The sequence below is a fragment of the Haliotis rubra genome, unplaced genomic scaffold (genome assembly GCF_003918875.1).
Source record: "Haliotis rubra isolate DU_JTF1 unplaced genomic scaffold, ASM391887v1 Scf491, whole genome shotgun sequence".
Classification (NCBI taxonomy): Eukaryota; Metazoa; Mollusca; class Gastropoda; order Lepetellida; family Haliotidae; genus Haliotis; species Haliotis rubra.
Window position 1 is genome coordinate 67,988 of NW_025767181.1, and position 18,092 is coordinate 86,079.

The following is an 18,092-nucleotide window of genomic DNA, read 5'->3' on the forward strand; positions in this document are numbered from 1 at the left end:
TCGCTGTATTATATACATCGTATATCATGGTTGGTCACTATACATCGTATATCATGGTTTCACATTGGTGTCATTGTACTATACATCGTATATCATGCTTTCACATTGGTGTCGCTGTATTATATACATCGTATATCATGGTTTCACATTGGTGTCGCTGTACTATACATCGTATATCATGGTTTCACATTGGTGTCATTGTACTATGCATCGTATATAATGGTTTCACACTGGTGTCCCTGTACTTTACATCGTATATAATGGTTTCACATTGGTGTCATTGTACTATGCATCGTATATAATGGTTTCACACTGGTGTCGCTGTACTATACATCGTATATCATGCTTTCACATTGGTGTCGCTGTACTATACATTGTATATCATCGTTTCCCATTAGTTGGTATATCAGCTAGGGTATCACATTGTATATTATTATATATAGAACAAAGGAAGCAAGTGTTTGACATGATATACCTGTGTATCACATTGTAATCCTTGTATTGTATATCATTGTATCGTGTATCAGATCGGATATCAGTGTTTCACAGGATATATAACTGTTTTACACCGTGTATCGGTGTATATACTCGTATACCGGTGTGTATAATCGTAATCCGGTGTGTATACTCGTATATTGGTGCGTATGTGTATACTCGTATGTCGAGGTGAATGTTCGTATAATGGTGTGTGTATTCGTATAACGGTGTGTATACTCGTATACCGGTGTGTATAATCGTATATCGGTGTTTATACTCGTATATCGGTGTGTATAATCGTAATCCGGTGTGTATACTCTATATCTGTGTGTATACTCGTATGTCGGTGTGTATAATCGTATATCGGTGTGTATACTCGTATATCGGTGTGTATACTCGTATACCGGTGTGTATAATCGTATATCGGTGTGTATACTCGTATATCGGTGTGTATACTCTATATCGGTGTGTATACTCGTATACCGGTGTGTATATCGGTGTGTATACTGGTATGTCGGTGTGTATACTGGTATGTCGGTGTGTATACTCGTATGTCCGTGTGTATACTCGTGTATCGCTGTGTATAATCGTATATCGCTGTGTATACTCCTATATCGGTGTACGACTTGGCTGAAGACGTGAGTGTCCATTACACTGCGGACATCATGGGACAGTCGCGGCAATCAGAGGGGATCAGAGAGGAACGGGAGTGAATCTTTTGTACAACAAATATGCTGATGGTTTGGATGTCATTGTCTCTCTTAATTGCTTACGGAACTCGTTCCTTTTGATCGCTTTCTATGACACTCTGCCGGGAATATTTCCCAGGCACTTTTAGCGATAAATGTTCAGTGAAGCGTTGTAGAAAAGTAATTGACAGCTGTTGGTAAACTTGTCGAATCGCCGCAGTGTTGACATTGTCATGCGCATATAGACAGTGTCGGTAACAATGGGAAGACCCACAATAGATATTAAACATGTGAGAGTTGTCGTTGTGTGCGATGTCTCGTGGGACAGGTGGTGACGTACGTCGTCGTTGACAACACGGCGACACCGCGACAGCTGGACATCACGTGTGACATGGATCCTGTCGATAGAGTAAATGAGATTCCATTACGACGCAACGCAAATAGAATGTAATTTGTCTGTAATTTGTGCTTTATTTGATGAGGGTAGTGGTACATATATCTACATACTGCAAATCATATCTAATACGCACCCCTCACTGCGAACACTGACGCATTCTATACGACCTGTTTTGTATGCATCACTTTCCCAGCATATATCAGCGAGTCCGCCTTTGTAGTCACTGAACAAAATATGTTCAAACAAACAAACAAATGTTTAGGCTTTTCGGTTTGAAGAATAAAAAAACTGCCATTCAATTGAGCTGAATGAAATATAGCTCGAATTGGATATGTTTATTGATAGCGGTTAGAGTTGCTAGAACTGTAGCTTCAAGTGAACAAACACCTTGTTGATATGACGCCCATAGAGATATTGTGAATAAAACACAGTGTTTAAATGCTGGGTCTTAAACACCAGGTTTAAATGGTGGCAGCTGTAACCCAGGGCGTGTCGGAGTCATGATTAGACACTTAAAAAAGGGCTTGTATTCTGGCACCATGCGTATCGATTTGTGTCAACCTGAATGTTATTCTAATGACAGTTTATCAATAATACCAAAGCCCATTCCATTCCAGTAAAGACAAGACATAAACTACGGTGTATTGTATTACGGCACATATTGACAATGTAACGTCGCTGTCTTACACTCACTTACACAGGGAGAAAGCTGAAGCTCGCCTCGGTCCGTGATATTATGGTCGGGGTGTAGTGGTGACAAGATTATTGACCCGCTACATCTCAGCGAAGGGCGCTGTAGATTGAGATAAGGCCGTTTCCTCTTGAGATAGTGAAGGGGGCCGGGATACAGTCGGTGTTTACCCCGGGAATGCTAGACACGGGCTTAACACACCTCTACCGGCTCACAGCAACACGTTTATAAATATTACCCCAGTTTTCACGGATTATACGGATTTGCAACTTCAGCTGTCTCTAAGAGGTTCAGTTTTGAAGCGGGTGAAATGATTCAGTGTTTCGAATGGGGACAGGTCGAGAGGTAGTACCACCACGGATAGTGTCACTCAGGTAGAGAGGTAGTACCACCACGGATAGTGTCACTCAGGTAGGTGTAGTCTCAATAGTGAAAACTACAGTGTTTCAGGTGATCAGGGGTGAGGTAACGATGGCTGTACAATCATTATACGTCGCCCCGTACCTATATCTTCATTACTATGTCATTATTATGATATTATTATTATCTGTTATTAAATGATTTAAACTGTACCCGCTGCTTCAGGTTTATGTCGAATATCTGCCACATTGTTACTGGAGCTCGGTAGGACGTGTTTTATCCCTATCCCAACAGTGTCCCCTGCCGTGATATTGCTGGAATATTGCTAAAAGCGGCGTAAAACCATACTCACCCACTCACGTATCCCAATATACATGTACCTATAAGAATATTTTTATTGTTATTTCCTCTTATTATTAGTATTGCTGTTGGTGGTGTTTATTGTTATTGCTGTTATTATTCACTTGTGAAACCGTCACTGGTGTTGGCTACATCCAGGTCATTCTCTGCACATCGTGTAACACAATAGGCTGTGTAATGTCGCTATAGTGTGACGAAATGGGCAGTCTGATGTCCTCCTTAGACTATTAACGCGACCAATATCAATTTCGGTTGTTCTAACCGACAACATGAAACCGAATAACACCTTCACTCATCAGCGTTAAAGATGTAAAGTGATGAATATCAATTGCCTCCCCATAAGCAACTTGTACATGCCCCTGAGAGGAGTAACGCATAAGACGAAGTGTCCTCGTATAGTGATTGGATTCGCATATTGTGTTCACTTACCTGCTTATTATTGTAGTTCCGAAGCCCTGTTTGTCTTGGGGAAGTGAGTGAGAATTGTTTTACGCCGATTTTAGCAATATTCGAGAAATATCACGGCGGAAAACACTAGAAAGGGGCTTGACACATTGTACCCATGTGGAGAATCGAACCCGGGTCTTCGGCGTGACTAGCGACTAACGTCCAGGCTACCCAACCACCACCACCCACCACCCACCCACCCCACCGCCCCTCTGTCACGGGTTTCAGCTCAGCGAGGTGGCACGGTGCTCATGTTGACTAAAGCGTCGCAATTCGCGTTGGCTCCCTTGGGAGTGACAGAAACCTAGGATCGTAGGTTCGAATCCAGGTACGCCCTGGTCATGTATGGGATTAGTCAGTACTTACCCGTTCCTGATGGTTTCAGAACAGTGGCAACCTACCTAACATTGTGGATTGTGTGTCGACATACTGACAAACCGTTATCAGTCGAACATCGTTAAAACTCACTCACACTCATTTCATATGACTAGTTCTGTTTTATTGTATTTGTCTGCCAGCTATTATTCCTATTAGTTCCTACAATATGACAATATTGGTGTTACCAAGTCATGCACATCTCAATGTCTGTACTTCCAGGGGTGGTAGAACGTCACACCGACCCCCTGAATGTGGTGATGCGCGAGCCGGGTCGACTATCTGAGATGACAGTAACGTCATCGTTAACCTCCGCCCAGCACCTCCCCGACAAGGTGGTGGATGTGCCCAAGGATACGATCAAGAACTTCGCCCACACCAAGAAGGTCGGGAACTACCTGCTGGGCAAGACGCTTGGGGAGGGATCGTTCGCCAAGGTCAAGGAGGCTCTACACATCCCCACGGGAGAGAAGGTAATAAACCGGATGTAGCCTCGAGCACACTGTACACAAAATGAGATGTTTTTTTACATGTTTTAAACGGTATTTCATTAATATCAGGGTGTGTCAACAACAAGGGAGACTTTATCAGTATCATTGAGAGGAGGAAATACCTGTCAGATGCCTGTGCTGTCTAACTGTGTAATTGGTGTGCCCAGTTTGGGAAGCCTATCTACACGGGCATCGAACACAATGGGAGAAAACTGTAGTTCGAGACACACAGAGGGGGGTGATATTTCGAGACAAACGTGACCGGTGACATACTGTAGTTCTAGACAACGGGTCGGTATTATACCGTCGACAAACAGGGGGTAGGTGTTAAAACGTCGTTCGTGAAAAACGGATTTCTGTTAAACCGAAGGTCATGAAAACATTGCAGGTGTTTAACCTTAGTTCCGATATGGATACTCCCTGCATAGTTACACTGGATTCAACGCTGTATCCAGTACAGATAGCTTGACTTTACTGTGTTCCGCTTTGTCCATGACCTGTGTTTTGCTTGGTAGCTGCAGAATTTCCGCACTTCTTAACTTGATGTTACGTTTAATCTAAAAGCTCGTAAGGGCAGAGAGGGCAATCAGGTGCTAATGATCCAACTGAAGACTTCGCTGTGAAATGCGCGTTTACTTCAGTCTCTCCCTTGAGTACATCAGTCGGATCAGGTGATTAGGTTCAGATTACATCTCTCCTTCACCTGTCTCCTTCGTGAAGACCAGCGGACAGCCTTCACCCTCACAACAGTGAGGAGCATGTCGTCCTAAACCTAATGTTCTGAATCCCGTAGTAACAGTGAGATGTGGAACAGCCTCTCTGACGCCCACGGACTCGGGGCGGGCAACGTTGGCAACTCTCACTTCCTAGTTGGCCTTATGACAATACACCGTAAATCCAGCATATCCTACGTCAATTAACTTGTTTCCAAAATCAATATCAGCGGACTGTTGGAGACTCAGTGAATAATCTAGTCACCGATTGTGTGATGAAAATGTCAGCATTAAACTGGCTCGGAATGTGTTCCCAGAATGTGTTCCCTGAAAGTGTTCCCTGAAAGTGTTCCCTGTGACTGTAGATGTATCAGAAACCAACCATCCATAGGTTATGGCAGTGTAGCTTTAGGTATGGCAGTTAATTATAGTTTCTCCTCCATTACGCCAGGATCAAAGCCTGAGTCCTTCTCCTTATTAAGGTCACTTTGTCCGACAGTTGAACGCTCTGCTGGACTAATGGTAACTGAGTCGGGTTCAGCGGTGATGTATGCTCTTCAAGATACATGCATGTGGTCAGTGTATCTCATTGTGTCATGTAAAGCCCGGAAATGTATTGTCGGGGATCTGAACCTCCCTCACTCACTCACTCACTCACTCACTCACTCACCCACCCACACACCAACATGACCACACGCCCACACACACCTCACTCACTCACTCACTCACTCACCCACCCACCCACCCACTCACTCACTCACTCACTCACTCACTCACTCACTCACTCACTCACTCACTCACTCACTCACTCACTCACTCACTCACTCACCCACTCACCCACTCACTCACTCAGAGGAGTCGTCAGGTGACCTGGTTGTAAGAGACTCGTACGTGACGGTGTGAAAAACGATGGGATTTTCATTCCGTGAAGCCTGTTCCTGGGATCCATCCATTTTTATCGAATATTGTTCAAAACACCAAACTCACTCGTTTACATAAAGGTGAGGGCACAAGTCTAATCAAGGACTCTCTGTCTCTACATAAGCCATGGCTAGGGGAGTGTACACTGCTTGACGACCAGTGTGACAGGTCAGTTTTAACACTGTACCCGCTGACACTGTGCACGACTGACACTGTGCACGACTAACTCTGTACCAGCTGACACTGTGCACGACTGACATCCACTATATTTTAATGCTATTGATTCTGTTTGTCTTCTGTCTCTGTTGAATGTGGGATCATTAAGTGTCGAAGCTGACATTGACGACAATGTCATCAGTGATACAAACTGACTTCATCACGTTCCATAACACGAGGCCCTGACAGACTGGTGATACTATCGTAGAGTGTTGCCGTCCACGTGCTGGTGCCGACAGCGGAGGTTACCCGATCTTGTTCTATATGTCATGGTAGAAGGTCGGAACTCGAGACTGAAACTCTAGTTAGTGAGACAAGGTTAAAGCAAATACCTCGTGTATATGTGTGTGGATGTTGCGGGGGCCAGCACGTGTAAATTGTGTGTAGTGAGGTTCTGTTGGGGAACAGCTCGTGTGTATTGTGAGGTTCTATTGGGGAACAGCTCGTGTGTATTGTGTGTATTGTGAGGTTCTGTTAGGGAACAGCTCGTGTGTAGTGAGTTTCTGTTAGGGAACAGCTCGTGTGTATTGTGTGTAGTGAGGTTCTGTTAGGGAACAGTTCGCGTGTATTGTGAGGCTCTGTTGGGGAACAGCTCGTGTGTATTGTGTGTAGTGAGGTTCTGTTAGGGAACAGCACGGGTGTTTTGCGGATAGTGTAGTATTACCACGTGCTTAGTTGGAAGTAGTGTGGATCAGGCGGGAACAGCATGTTTGTTTTGCTGATAGCGCAGGTTTACTGGGGAACAACACGAGTCTAATTGGAAGTAGTGTGGATCTGGCGGGGAACAGCACGTTTGTTTTGCGGATAGCGCAGGTTTACTAGGGAACAACACGAGTCTAACTGGAAGTAGTGTGGATCTGGCGGGGGACAGCACGTTTGTTTTGCGGATAGCGGAGGTTTACTGGGGAACAACACGATTCTAATTGGAAGTAGTGTGGATCTGGCGGGGAACAGCGCGTTTGTTTTGCGGATAACGCAGGTCTACTAGGGAACAACACGAGTCTAACTGGGAGTAGTGTGGATCTGGAGGGGAACAGCGCGTTTGTTTTGCGGATAGCGCAGGTCTACTAGGGAACAACACGAGTCTAACTGGAAGTAGTGTGGATCTGGCGGGGAACAGCACGTTTGTTTTGCGGATAGCGCAGGTTTACTGGGGAACAACACGCGTTTAATTGGAAGTAGTGTGGATCTGGCGGGGAACAGCGCGTTTGTTTTGCGGATAGCGCCGGTTTACTAGGGAACAACACGAGTCTAACTGGAAGTAGTGTGGATCTGGCGGGGAACAGCACGTTTGTTTTGCGGATAACGCAGGTTTACTGGGGAACAACACGCGTCTAACTGGAAGTAGTGTGGATCTGGCGGGGGACAGCACGTTTGTTTTGCGGATAACGCAGGTTTACTGGGGAACAACACGAGTCTAACTGGAAGTAGTGTGGATCTGGCGGGGAACATGAAAATACGATGCGATAGCAGCAGGACAAGCTGATACCATTGACGTCAACATGTCTGCGAACAATGGTGTCTGTCACAGGTCACGTGTTCCAGCTGACTGTGTGAGAAACCACTATCTGCCTGTTATGTTTGCTTGGGCGCAGTGATGTTTGCATTATCCATGTTATCGCTGTCGTGCACACAACGTCGCGGGGTTGTGTTGTCGGACTTCGCATGGACGACGTCAATGTCAGTAGACGTCCAGCATGTATTGTGGAGCAAGAGTCAATAAGTACACAGTGTTTCAATTCACCGTAAATTAAGCAAGATTAGACGCCCAAGATGTAATATGACGTATACTTCACAGTGGCTTTGACTCAGGGTCATGTTATTCACATTTGAAACCTCTCTGATGATTCTTCGCATGAAGCTTCTACACAACGCTTCACTTTGTAAAGTTGTCCCCCTTAGTCGTGTCAGGCTCCGATGACCGTAGGTTGAGCGTGCTTCACTTCCATGTTGCCCGTGTTGTGTATTGTTCATAGTGATGTTAAAATCCCTCTCACTCAGTCATACACGATAACTCGACTGAACACACACACAGCCATTTGGGGGTGGAACATCTGGTGTTTTGCCGGGTTGTTACTACAAACGAGTGTCCGTTCATGCTATATATACATAGTCACGAACACCGTAATTGGATTATAAAATGCCAGTCTTGATCTGCCCCAGTTCTGACACAATCAGTATAGATTTCATTATTTTAATGAAACCCGATTACCAATTCTCTCTATTTGCAACTGTGGTTTCAACCGGCATCCTGAAGACATGCAACGTGGACACACCAGCCTTACTGCCTGACAGTAACGTGTCAACGCTCGGACACTCTCAAAAGGGACCCGTGAAGGTCCTGGTTAGAATTTTGGCCTTCACTGACCCATGCTTGTCGTAAGAGGCGACTAACGGGATCGAGTGGTCAGGCTCACTGACTAGGTTGACACATGTCATCAGTTCCCAATTGCGCAGATCCATGCTCATGCTGTTGATCACTGGATTGTCTGGTCCAGACTTGATTATTTACAGACCGCCGCAATATAACTGGAATATTGTTGAGTGCGGCGTAAAACCAAACTCACTCACTCACTCTCAAAAGGCAGGAGTGGACATCTGGAGAGAAACATTAATTTGGAGACTAGTTGTAAATCCTGATGGTGGTGGGGATTGAGTAGGGGTTGATGATTGGGTTGGGTGTTGTCAGAGACGTGTGTCAGGAAGGTTGGATCGGAGAATATTAGGATATATAAAACCGGCCAAACCCTAATATGGACACATCTCACAACATAACTTTATTGTTTTATGTACAAGTATGTTTTAAGGTCAGATAGCAAACTCAGTTTCCGACATTTGTACACAAATTTCCGGACCTGGCCTCTACCTGTTTACACAGATGGACTTACAAACTGTATGCCACCTAGTCTATGGTCAATATGCGAGGGTATCGTTAACCTCTCTACAAACCGCTAAATCTTTGTACTTTCAAGTTTAACACTGATATCGCCCTAGGCTTTGTGTTCCCAGCGCCATGGCAGGGGGTAGAACCCTCGAGGTAGCCAGGTTTAAATTGGGTAGTGTGTGAGCTTGTGACATTATATCACAGTGTATTTGTCAAGTGATTACTTCACTGGGTGATATATGTTTATATAACCCCACGTACAGCACATCGACGACTATATATCCCGTGCATGTCATGTAACAGTGAAACTCAACATGGCGGTGCTTGGTTTCACGGTCTGGCTCAGACACGTTCACTCCTATTGTCTGCCAGGTTATCACGACAAACAAGGCTCTGATACGTGTGCGAGGATAACATAGCTTGTGGAACGCTCAATAAAACACGGAAAACGTGGCAATATTCGCTGTTGCTTCGGACATGAATTGTATTTGCAGTGGGTTGTTTGAAGTACATGTGTATATATTATCAAAGGCGTGTCGGGTGGTTAGGTGAGATAAGATTTAACGTCACGTTCAATATTATTGCACTTACATTGAGACGAGCATGTACGTCTCGGTGTGGGTCTGGCTGGCTCTCAGTGTGTGCGTGTGTGTGCGTGTGTGTGCGTGCGTGTGTGTGTGTGCGTGCGTGTGTGTGCGTGCGTATATGTGTGTGTCCATGCAAATGCACAGACAGCCAAGCAGTATTTTATAGACACGCTTTATAGATAGCAACTTCTTTATTTCGAGAGTGCGACGTTTCCATACAGATTCTTGTACCGTTGTCAAGCATGAATCCTGAGAATCGTTAATCCTGTCATTCCTGCTAGACAACGGTACAAGAATCTGTATGGAAACGTCGCACTCACGAAATAAAGAAGTTGTCATCCATACCGTTTGTCTATATTGTACTCCCCAACTTCTAAATAGCCCCTCAACGAAGTTGCCAAACAGTATTTGTAGACCCGTCAGTTGAGAATAGGTAACATAACGAGACTGTAGACTGGGATGGTATTTCCATCTCCAGTCTATGAGGCTGGGTAGGGATCTTTCAGAAGGGAAAGTCTTTCGGCCTCTCATGTCAATTGACGTCCACCATGATATCGTAGATCAATTCACCGTAAATTAAGTGAGTGAGTGAGTGAGAATGGTTTTACTCCGCGAGTGAGAATGGTTTTACTCCGCTTTTAGCAATATTCCAGCAATATCACGACCGGGGGGGCCAGAATTGGCGTAAAATCAGCAAATTAGACCCCCAACATGTAATGTAATAATGTAATATAAAACCTAACGAGACTGTAGCCTGGGATGGTATTTACATCTCCAGTCTATGATGCTGGGTAGGGATCTTTCAGAAGGGAATCTCTTTCAGCCTCTCAAATACAACGTAAGCACAAGACACAGTGTCATTGAACAGACGTGTGCGCGTGGAGAACAACCTGTTATTTATGAAAACAGAAACACTGTGACAAAAATATAGTATCTACACGAGTAAGTTGGTGGATACACAGGAGCTTGTGAAGCACACATTGACGGCTACAACATACATGAACACTGCCTTGTGAGTTTAGTTTTACGCCGCACTCAGCAATATTCCATCTATATAGGGGCGGTCTGTAAATAATCGAGTCTGGACCAGACAATCCAGTGATCAACAGCATGAGCATCGATCTGCGTAATTAGGAACCGATGACATGTGTCAACAAAGCCAGCAAGCCTGACCACCCGATCCTGTTAGTCGCCGCTTACGACAAGCATGGGTTACTGAAGGTTTTTTCTAACCCGGACCTTCACGGGTAGCCTTGTTACTACATAAGTCATACAGTAGCGAGGTATAATATATAGGGCTATGACAGTGACCACGTGTCCTGTAGCTGTAACATCAGCGTTTCCAGCAGTCCCCGGGGTGTAAAGATACATCTTGAAGTTTGACTTGAAATTAACCATGAAATGTAAATGCAAGTATCAATTTAAACAACGAAATTGATTTCTTTGTGATGTCAAGTTGATGAAGTACAAGCGGAAATATATCCAAATATGTTGCTGGGGCAGGTCTCTGATTTCTACAATCTATTTTCAGGTGGCAATAAAGGTTATAGACAAAAAACGAGCGAAAAGCGACACCTATGTGCGGAAGAATCTGCGCCGGGAGGGGAGACTACTGCAGATGGTCCGTCACCAAAACGTCGTGCAGCTCCTTGAGATCATGGAGACAGAGAACAGCTACTATCTCGTCACGGAGCTCTGTCAGCACGGAGATCTCATGGACTACATCTGCAAGCGGAAGAAGTTAGAAGAAAAAGAAGTGCGCCGATATATACGCCAGATTGTCTCAGCTGTAGACTATTTACATCGCGCAGGGATACTGCATAGGTACGGTTCAATCGTTATTTTGACATTTTCCTGACTTTCGGTTATGAAGCTATTACAAATTAGGCCCCACGCTTTTGACTTTTTCGATTAAGTCAGTTACGTTTTTCCATCTGTTTTACCTTGTCATGTCGTATAGTCAGAAACGCCAGATTGTTAACAGAAACGCCAGATTGATAACAACAAAGGCCAGATTGATAACAGAAACGCCAGATTGTTAACAGAAACGCCAGATTGTTAACAGAAACGCCAGATTGATAACAACAAAGGCCAGATTGATAACAGAAACCCCAGATTGGTAGTAAAAACACCAGATTGTTAACAGAAACGCCAGATTAACAGAAACTCCAGATTGTTAACAGAAACGCCAGATTGATAACAAAAACGCCAGATTAACAGAAACTCCAGATTGTTAACAGAAACGCCAGATTGATAACAAAAACGCCAGATTGTTAACAGAAACGCCAGGCTAGCTATTCTCGAAACGTTCGTAGCCCTACGAACTTCTTAAGCCCATTCTTAACACATTGGCTACGATCAAAGTTAAGAATTCTTAGGGCTACGAACGTTTCGAGAATAAGGGCCCTGATTGTTAACAGAAACGCCAGATTGTTGTTTCAAACGACGTTCATCCGGGACACTGGATGATGCGCATGACACCTGTGTCGTGTCAAAAGTACAAACATAATTGACGCCATAAATAACATGCTAATTGGCTGGTTACCTGAAACACGACGGTGATGATTTCCCGAGTGTTTGAAGCGAAGATACAAGAGGAGGGCGTTTCTATACGATCAATCCCACGCGCCAATACACCAAGACATCCCTCGGGGTGACTAAATTTCACAAGAATTAAAAAGTAAATATTGATCAGCACTGTTGTGTTTCTGCAGCAATGGGATCGGTATTTACTCTAAACTTCCATTGATTTGCTCTCATTCTGTGTGGAAGACCTGGCAATACGCACAGTGGAGGTTAGATGTCTATCGAAGCGTGTCCAATTACATTCACAATATCGCTGTAGTTAAACAGCAGCAATTGACTGGTGACTCAAATACTATTTTGCCAACAAAAAGAACGAAATCAAGAGAGCACATTACAAGAGTGAAAAATACATTTCTGAAAAAATAGCAGTCACGTCTGAAATATCATCGCCACATCGTCGTGTTTTTTTCTGACAACAATTCAGACGTTTCTTTTGAGCGCGACGCGTTAAGATTTGCATCGATTCGCTCGTTCTGGAAAGTGAAGATGAAAATATTGAGAATAAAAGTAGCTTGGTTACTGGATCAACACGGGGATGTAACTGTCCTCCAGGGGGAGGGCTGGGGAGGGGGTAGGTTACCTGGATAGCAGCGTCAATCAGCACAACAAATAGGCAGGTAAATTGTTTGTGCAGACGCCGCGAATGGCCTGGGCTGGGGATATTAAGACGATCACTGAAGGAAACAACATACAAATGAATGTTATATTACCATCATGGATTGAAAAATAATCGGTCATTGTGATGTATAAATACTTTCTAATTTTCATAATTTTGATAGAAGTATGCGAATATCTGTGATGTTTTGTCTTACATTCCAAAGTCACGGATGGTCTTTATGTGAGCGGATAAACGGTGAATTGAACGTTCGTAGACATCAGGACAAAGCCATTATAACAGTGCCAGGAAGTTCTGTGAATATTCCACTGTTTCAACATCGTCAGACTATGCATTGGCCTGTTTCCTTGACAGACAGTCGATATCGTCAATGACGTACAACTTGTATGTACTTATTTGCCCTGGCTTTTCCCTTCGGTTTCGATGAGCTCCCGTTCAACAATAGCAGCTTGGATGAGAACATCGATAACCTAAACACTATCCTTTGTCTGACATGTTTGCCGGATTACAGCACACAGTGACTCTAAATGGCGTATGCCCTTTTAAAGTCGAATTGCTGTAAATGACTTTAGATGACGTGGACTGTACGAGTACTGTTATGAAAAGCCTTTGTTCTATACTAAACGCGAGTATATTCGGTCTGAAGAAGGATGCACTAGTATTACCTACTTATGCTTTGTTATTGATGCATTATACCAGAGAGATTTCACATTTCGATATCGGCTCCTTCCCTACACAGATACCCGTGAAGTTCCGGTTTAGACCTGAACCTATACTTGTCGTGAAGGTAGGCTATGCTTGTCGTAGAGGCATCTAACGGGATAGGGTGGTCAGGCTCGCAGACGTGTTTCATGTATGACATCGTGTCCCCGGTGCGAAGATCGATGTCAATCACTGATCGAATTGGTGGATCGAGACTCGAATATTTACAGACCACCGATATATAGCTCAAGTTTAGCTGAGTTGAGCATTTAGCAATAAACAAACAATAAACAGAAACCTCATCACCTATCACAGGACTGTAATAAACGCAACACTGTATCAACCGGTACCTCACCAAATTCGTGTTCTTCTTTTTAGTCTTTTTTGACAAAAAATGAATCCAGACAAAAAACCTATCGCGTATTTTTGAAGTCCCTCTTACCGGACTAGTTCTGTGCAGGGTTGTCGTTCCTAGGCCTACCAGGAACCTAAGATGATGGGTTCGAATCTCCGTTCTCCCTGATCATGTTTCTCGTGGGTTTCATTGCCGGCAATTACGTCTTAAACATGCATCGCTTAGTGCCTTCTTCCCATGTTGGATAACTGCAATACTGTTAAGTGGAATAAAACCAAATTCATTAACTCCCTTACACAGTGATTAAGGCGCTACGACGCCTGTCGATGTCAATCTACGTTCTGTTTATCTGTTCACGTGTGTATGAATGACACACAGACAACACATTTAAAACATCAATACGCCACTAATTAATTTTAATGCGCCTTAAATCGTTGAGTTGAGTTGCCTCCCTTATCAGTGTCAGGAACTGCATCTTCATTAAATAACTGCAATAATATTCGAAGGAAAGGGCCACTGTGTGTGGCAAGGCGACTGGATGGGCATAGCTGGAATACTTCTGGGTACTGTGTTTAACAACAACCAAATAATTAAGCAAGCAGATGTTATATCCCTCTAAGGACACAACGTTACTGTACGTCCGAGCGCCCCCACACACGTGATATTGTGTGAGATACCAACACACTAACCCGGAATGAGAAACAAGGCATGGTAATATCTTCAGTCTGTGTCTTCCTGCTGATAACTGACCGATATGTATCTGTGGTCAACACTTTGTCCATTACCGTAAAATGGACAGTTAACGCTGAACAATGAACACGATAACTGCTGTATTCCCTAACTTGCTGAGTAGCCGAAGAGCCAAAGAGCAATTCCAGCGCGTTTAATACAGGTATATGGAGAATATGGGTACATATAAGTGTAGGGCACAGTTTAAATCCTTTCTCTCTGTTCACCCAAACGTGTCGTATCAACGTCTAGCTGTGTTTTCAATTGCCGAGCAACTATTCGCACATGAATAGTTAATTGTTTACGTCCACCTTCATGCAGCCAGTGGAAGGGTCAAGGTCATTACGATTACTTGATCAGCAGGGGACGGTCGGGTAGCCCAGAGGTGATAATGTTTGTCAGTGCCGGAGATCCCGGTTCTATTCCCAGATACAATGATTGAATCCTTGACCTCTGCTGTGACAAGTTGTGATAGGACATATCTACATTAACAGACATTCGTTAAAGTTGAATACCACCTAATGGTATCTGATATTACTTAGAGATACTAGTATGACCTATAACCATCATCCGTTAACCGGAAAATATCTGTGGGGTGATCTTTCATCTTTCATCCTTCATCTCGCTGACAACTCCTATACATTGTAGGAAAGACACACAATTGAACTGAGACGTCCAATTAGTGGAGAGACCCTTTCACCTGATGTTCGTCTAAGATCTCTAACCGAGTACATCTACCGGGTATATTTCATGCAGATACATATTTCTATCCTTTAAAGCACGGTGTTCACATTGTCCATGTTTGGAGATATTCACAATGTATAATTTGAAGAGTCTGGCATGATTTTAGAAGTCCAGTATGTAATGAATATTTATTGGAGATAAAAATGAATTCCGTCTATTTTTTCAGAGATCTCAAAATAGAAAACTTGCTCCTTGATGAAACCAAAGATATCAAGATCATCGGTGAGTGTTTGTGTATTTCTCTTCCTTCTCCGGGTCCCGAGTCACAAATTTCGGTTATGTCCCTTATAGTTGGCAGGAGCCGCTTTTTATGTCTTCTAGTACATTTCCCCACCACCCCTGTACCCCTTGGTTTTAACCTAGAGATACATGGCTATGACATACGTCCTCACGGACATACAGTTGCATTGCTCAGACCACGATACGCTCAGGGACTGATTGAAATGGGTTTATTACATCAATCCCGTGTATCCTGGCTGGGCACAGCTTGGCAGGTGTTAGTGGACAGTCCCATTGATCACAACCTTAACACTTGTTGGAAATAATTTACAGCTTATTAATAAATAAAATATTTGTTAGGCTCACGCCTTGTCACTGGAGAGCAGCTACCCATTCAAGTGTTTTAGTGAAGAGTACGTAAATCACGCTGAAGATTGGATGGAAGATGGCAATGCCGCTCTTATCTTATCCCAGGTTTTATTAGATTGGGTCAGTGGCCCCGTTATCCTGAAGTAGGACATAAAGTACTTTATGATAGGGGCATGGAGGGGGATGGCTGGGGGATAGAAATAGATGGTTCTTGGGAACAGGGAGAGGACTTGTGCGGGATGGGACGGGAGGGATGGCTGGGATAGCTAGGTGGTTCCCTGAACAGGGAGAGGACGAGTGTGGGAGGGGGCGGGATGGCTTGGGATACCTAGGTGGTTCTTGGGAACAGGGAGAGGACGTGGGTGGGGTGGGGCGGGGCGTGTGTAAGAGTAGGGTCTGATGAACAGTAAAGGAGTGTGGCTACATGGTTCTATGGGACATGGAGGGTGGGGTGAGGGGGAATGTGCTGTGATAATTACGCAGTGAGAAGGGTTTCACATGTACACACTCTCCTCCGATGGCACGACGGTATGGCGTCAATCTCTGTGTCTATTGTTTCCTGATATTTCGAGATGGTTGTTTACCGCATCTTTGACATTCCAATAAATACTAAACTCTCAGGAAAACGGAAGTACTTTGATGCCTATATTCCCTTGTAACCTGTTTGTGTATGATCTATTATGTTATCAATGACATCCCGCTGTTTGTAGATTTCGGTCTGAGCAACTCCATCAAGGTGATAACTACTGCTGACGGAACCACAGCTCAGGAGTATTGTGTCACACAGTGCGGAAGTCCTGCGTACGCAGCACCGGAACTACTAAGTCACCGGAAATACGGGCCTCAGGTTGACGTTTGGAGCATGTAAGCAGATTCCGCATTTTCAAAATGTCCCCAGTACAGATGAACTACAAATTAACGTACCTACTAAAACGAAGGCCTTGACTGACTCGACACAGCAGACCGCTAGGGGCGTAGCTACCATTATAAAATTAGCCCGGGCTTACACATAATTTTGAAAATATAAGTTGGGCAAACCGTCAATACTATCAAAATATAAAGCTTTGCAACCTACTGGGCTTACACGATAAAATTGGCTTGATACGCGCCTGACCGCTGTTGACCGCTTTGGGCACTATTTGACCCATGGATTCAACAAGGGGAAAAGTTTAAGACAGTGACGTCTGACCATCACAAGTAATCAGATGAATTATACATCCTGAAGCCTATTTCGAGTTCTAATGCATAATTAAAATAGGTCGATCATGTATTGATTGCTATGTGGTCAGTACTATTTGCTTCATCAGGATTTGTTGTTGAATAAGGTTGTTACAAATACTGTTCATTGGATTGTTTAATGCGCTTAATCTTTGGCTAACATACGACTCATTACTTTATAATGATAAAGTTACACCAAGGAGCCCCGATAATGATATGACCTCTTCAGCCAAATAACGACATAATAATAACTAATAACAAATAATAGTGTTATCCTCACTAACCCCGAATTTTTCACGCACACCTTAGCTTCAGTGATTGTATATATAGACAACTGGATCTGCACGACGTGTCTTTGGGTGTCACACAAACCCGAGACGATACAGGTAATACAGCTCAGGTGTAGAATAATTTTGTAAGTCTTGATTGTCTCAGCTTTTGAAATTGAGTATTGTTCTCACTTCAATTTGGATTTGGATTTACCGTTTCATTTTTATACATATATATTTGTAAATATGATATATTAGATATACGCCTTGGACTTAATGTTAGACAAGGTAACTGTAAGCTTACCTATCCCGCAGTAATATAGCTGGAATATTGCTGAAAGCGGCGTAAAACTCACTCACTCACTCACTTGTCATGTGTCGGAGAGGCGGCATCACCATGGTTCTCAGTAATTCCCATAATTACATGTAACTAACGAAACATTACAACACACACAGATATATTAATTGCTATAATTAAATCAAATGATAATTCATGTACTAAACTGAAGGTCGTACACATAATGTCAAATTGTTAGATGAAGGCTATTCAAAGAGAGAACAATTGCTTTCCTACTTTCCTTGGTTAGCAAAATAGAATCATATGGCCGTAATGTCGGTAGAGATTTCTTCATTCAATATGGTTCTGTCGCTTTTCTATATCTGTATTGGGCACGTAT

The 18,092-nt window shown here is 43.6% G+C and overlaps 1 protein-coding gene across 1 annotated transcript in view; it reads left to right on the plus strand.

Annotated features, from left to right (window-relative positions):
• LOC124291437 (hormonally up-regulated neu tumor-associated kinase homolog A-like) overlaps positions 1-18,092 on the plus strand; it is a 51,367-nt gene that overhangs the window by 27,762 nt on the left and 5,513 nt on the right. The window contains exons 2-6 of the mRNA XM_046728425.1: positions 4,019-4,269; positions 11,140-11,432; positions 15,507-15,562; positions 16,639-16,792; position 17,415. Coding sequence (XP_046584381.1) covers positions 4,019-4,269; positions 11,140-11,432; positions 15,507-15,562; positions 16,639-16,792; position 17,415 — 755 coding nt within the window. The remainder of the gene's footprint in view (positions 1-4,018; positions 4,270-11,139; positions 11,433-15,506; positions 15,563-16,638; positions 16,793-17,414; positions 17,416-18,092) is intronic.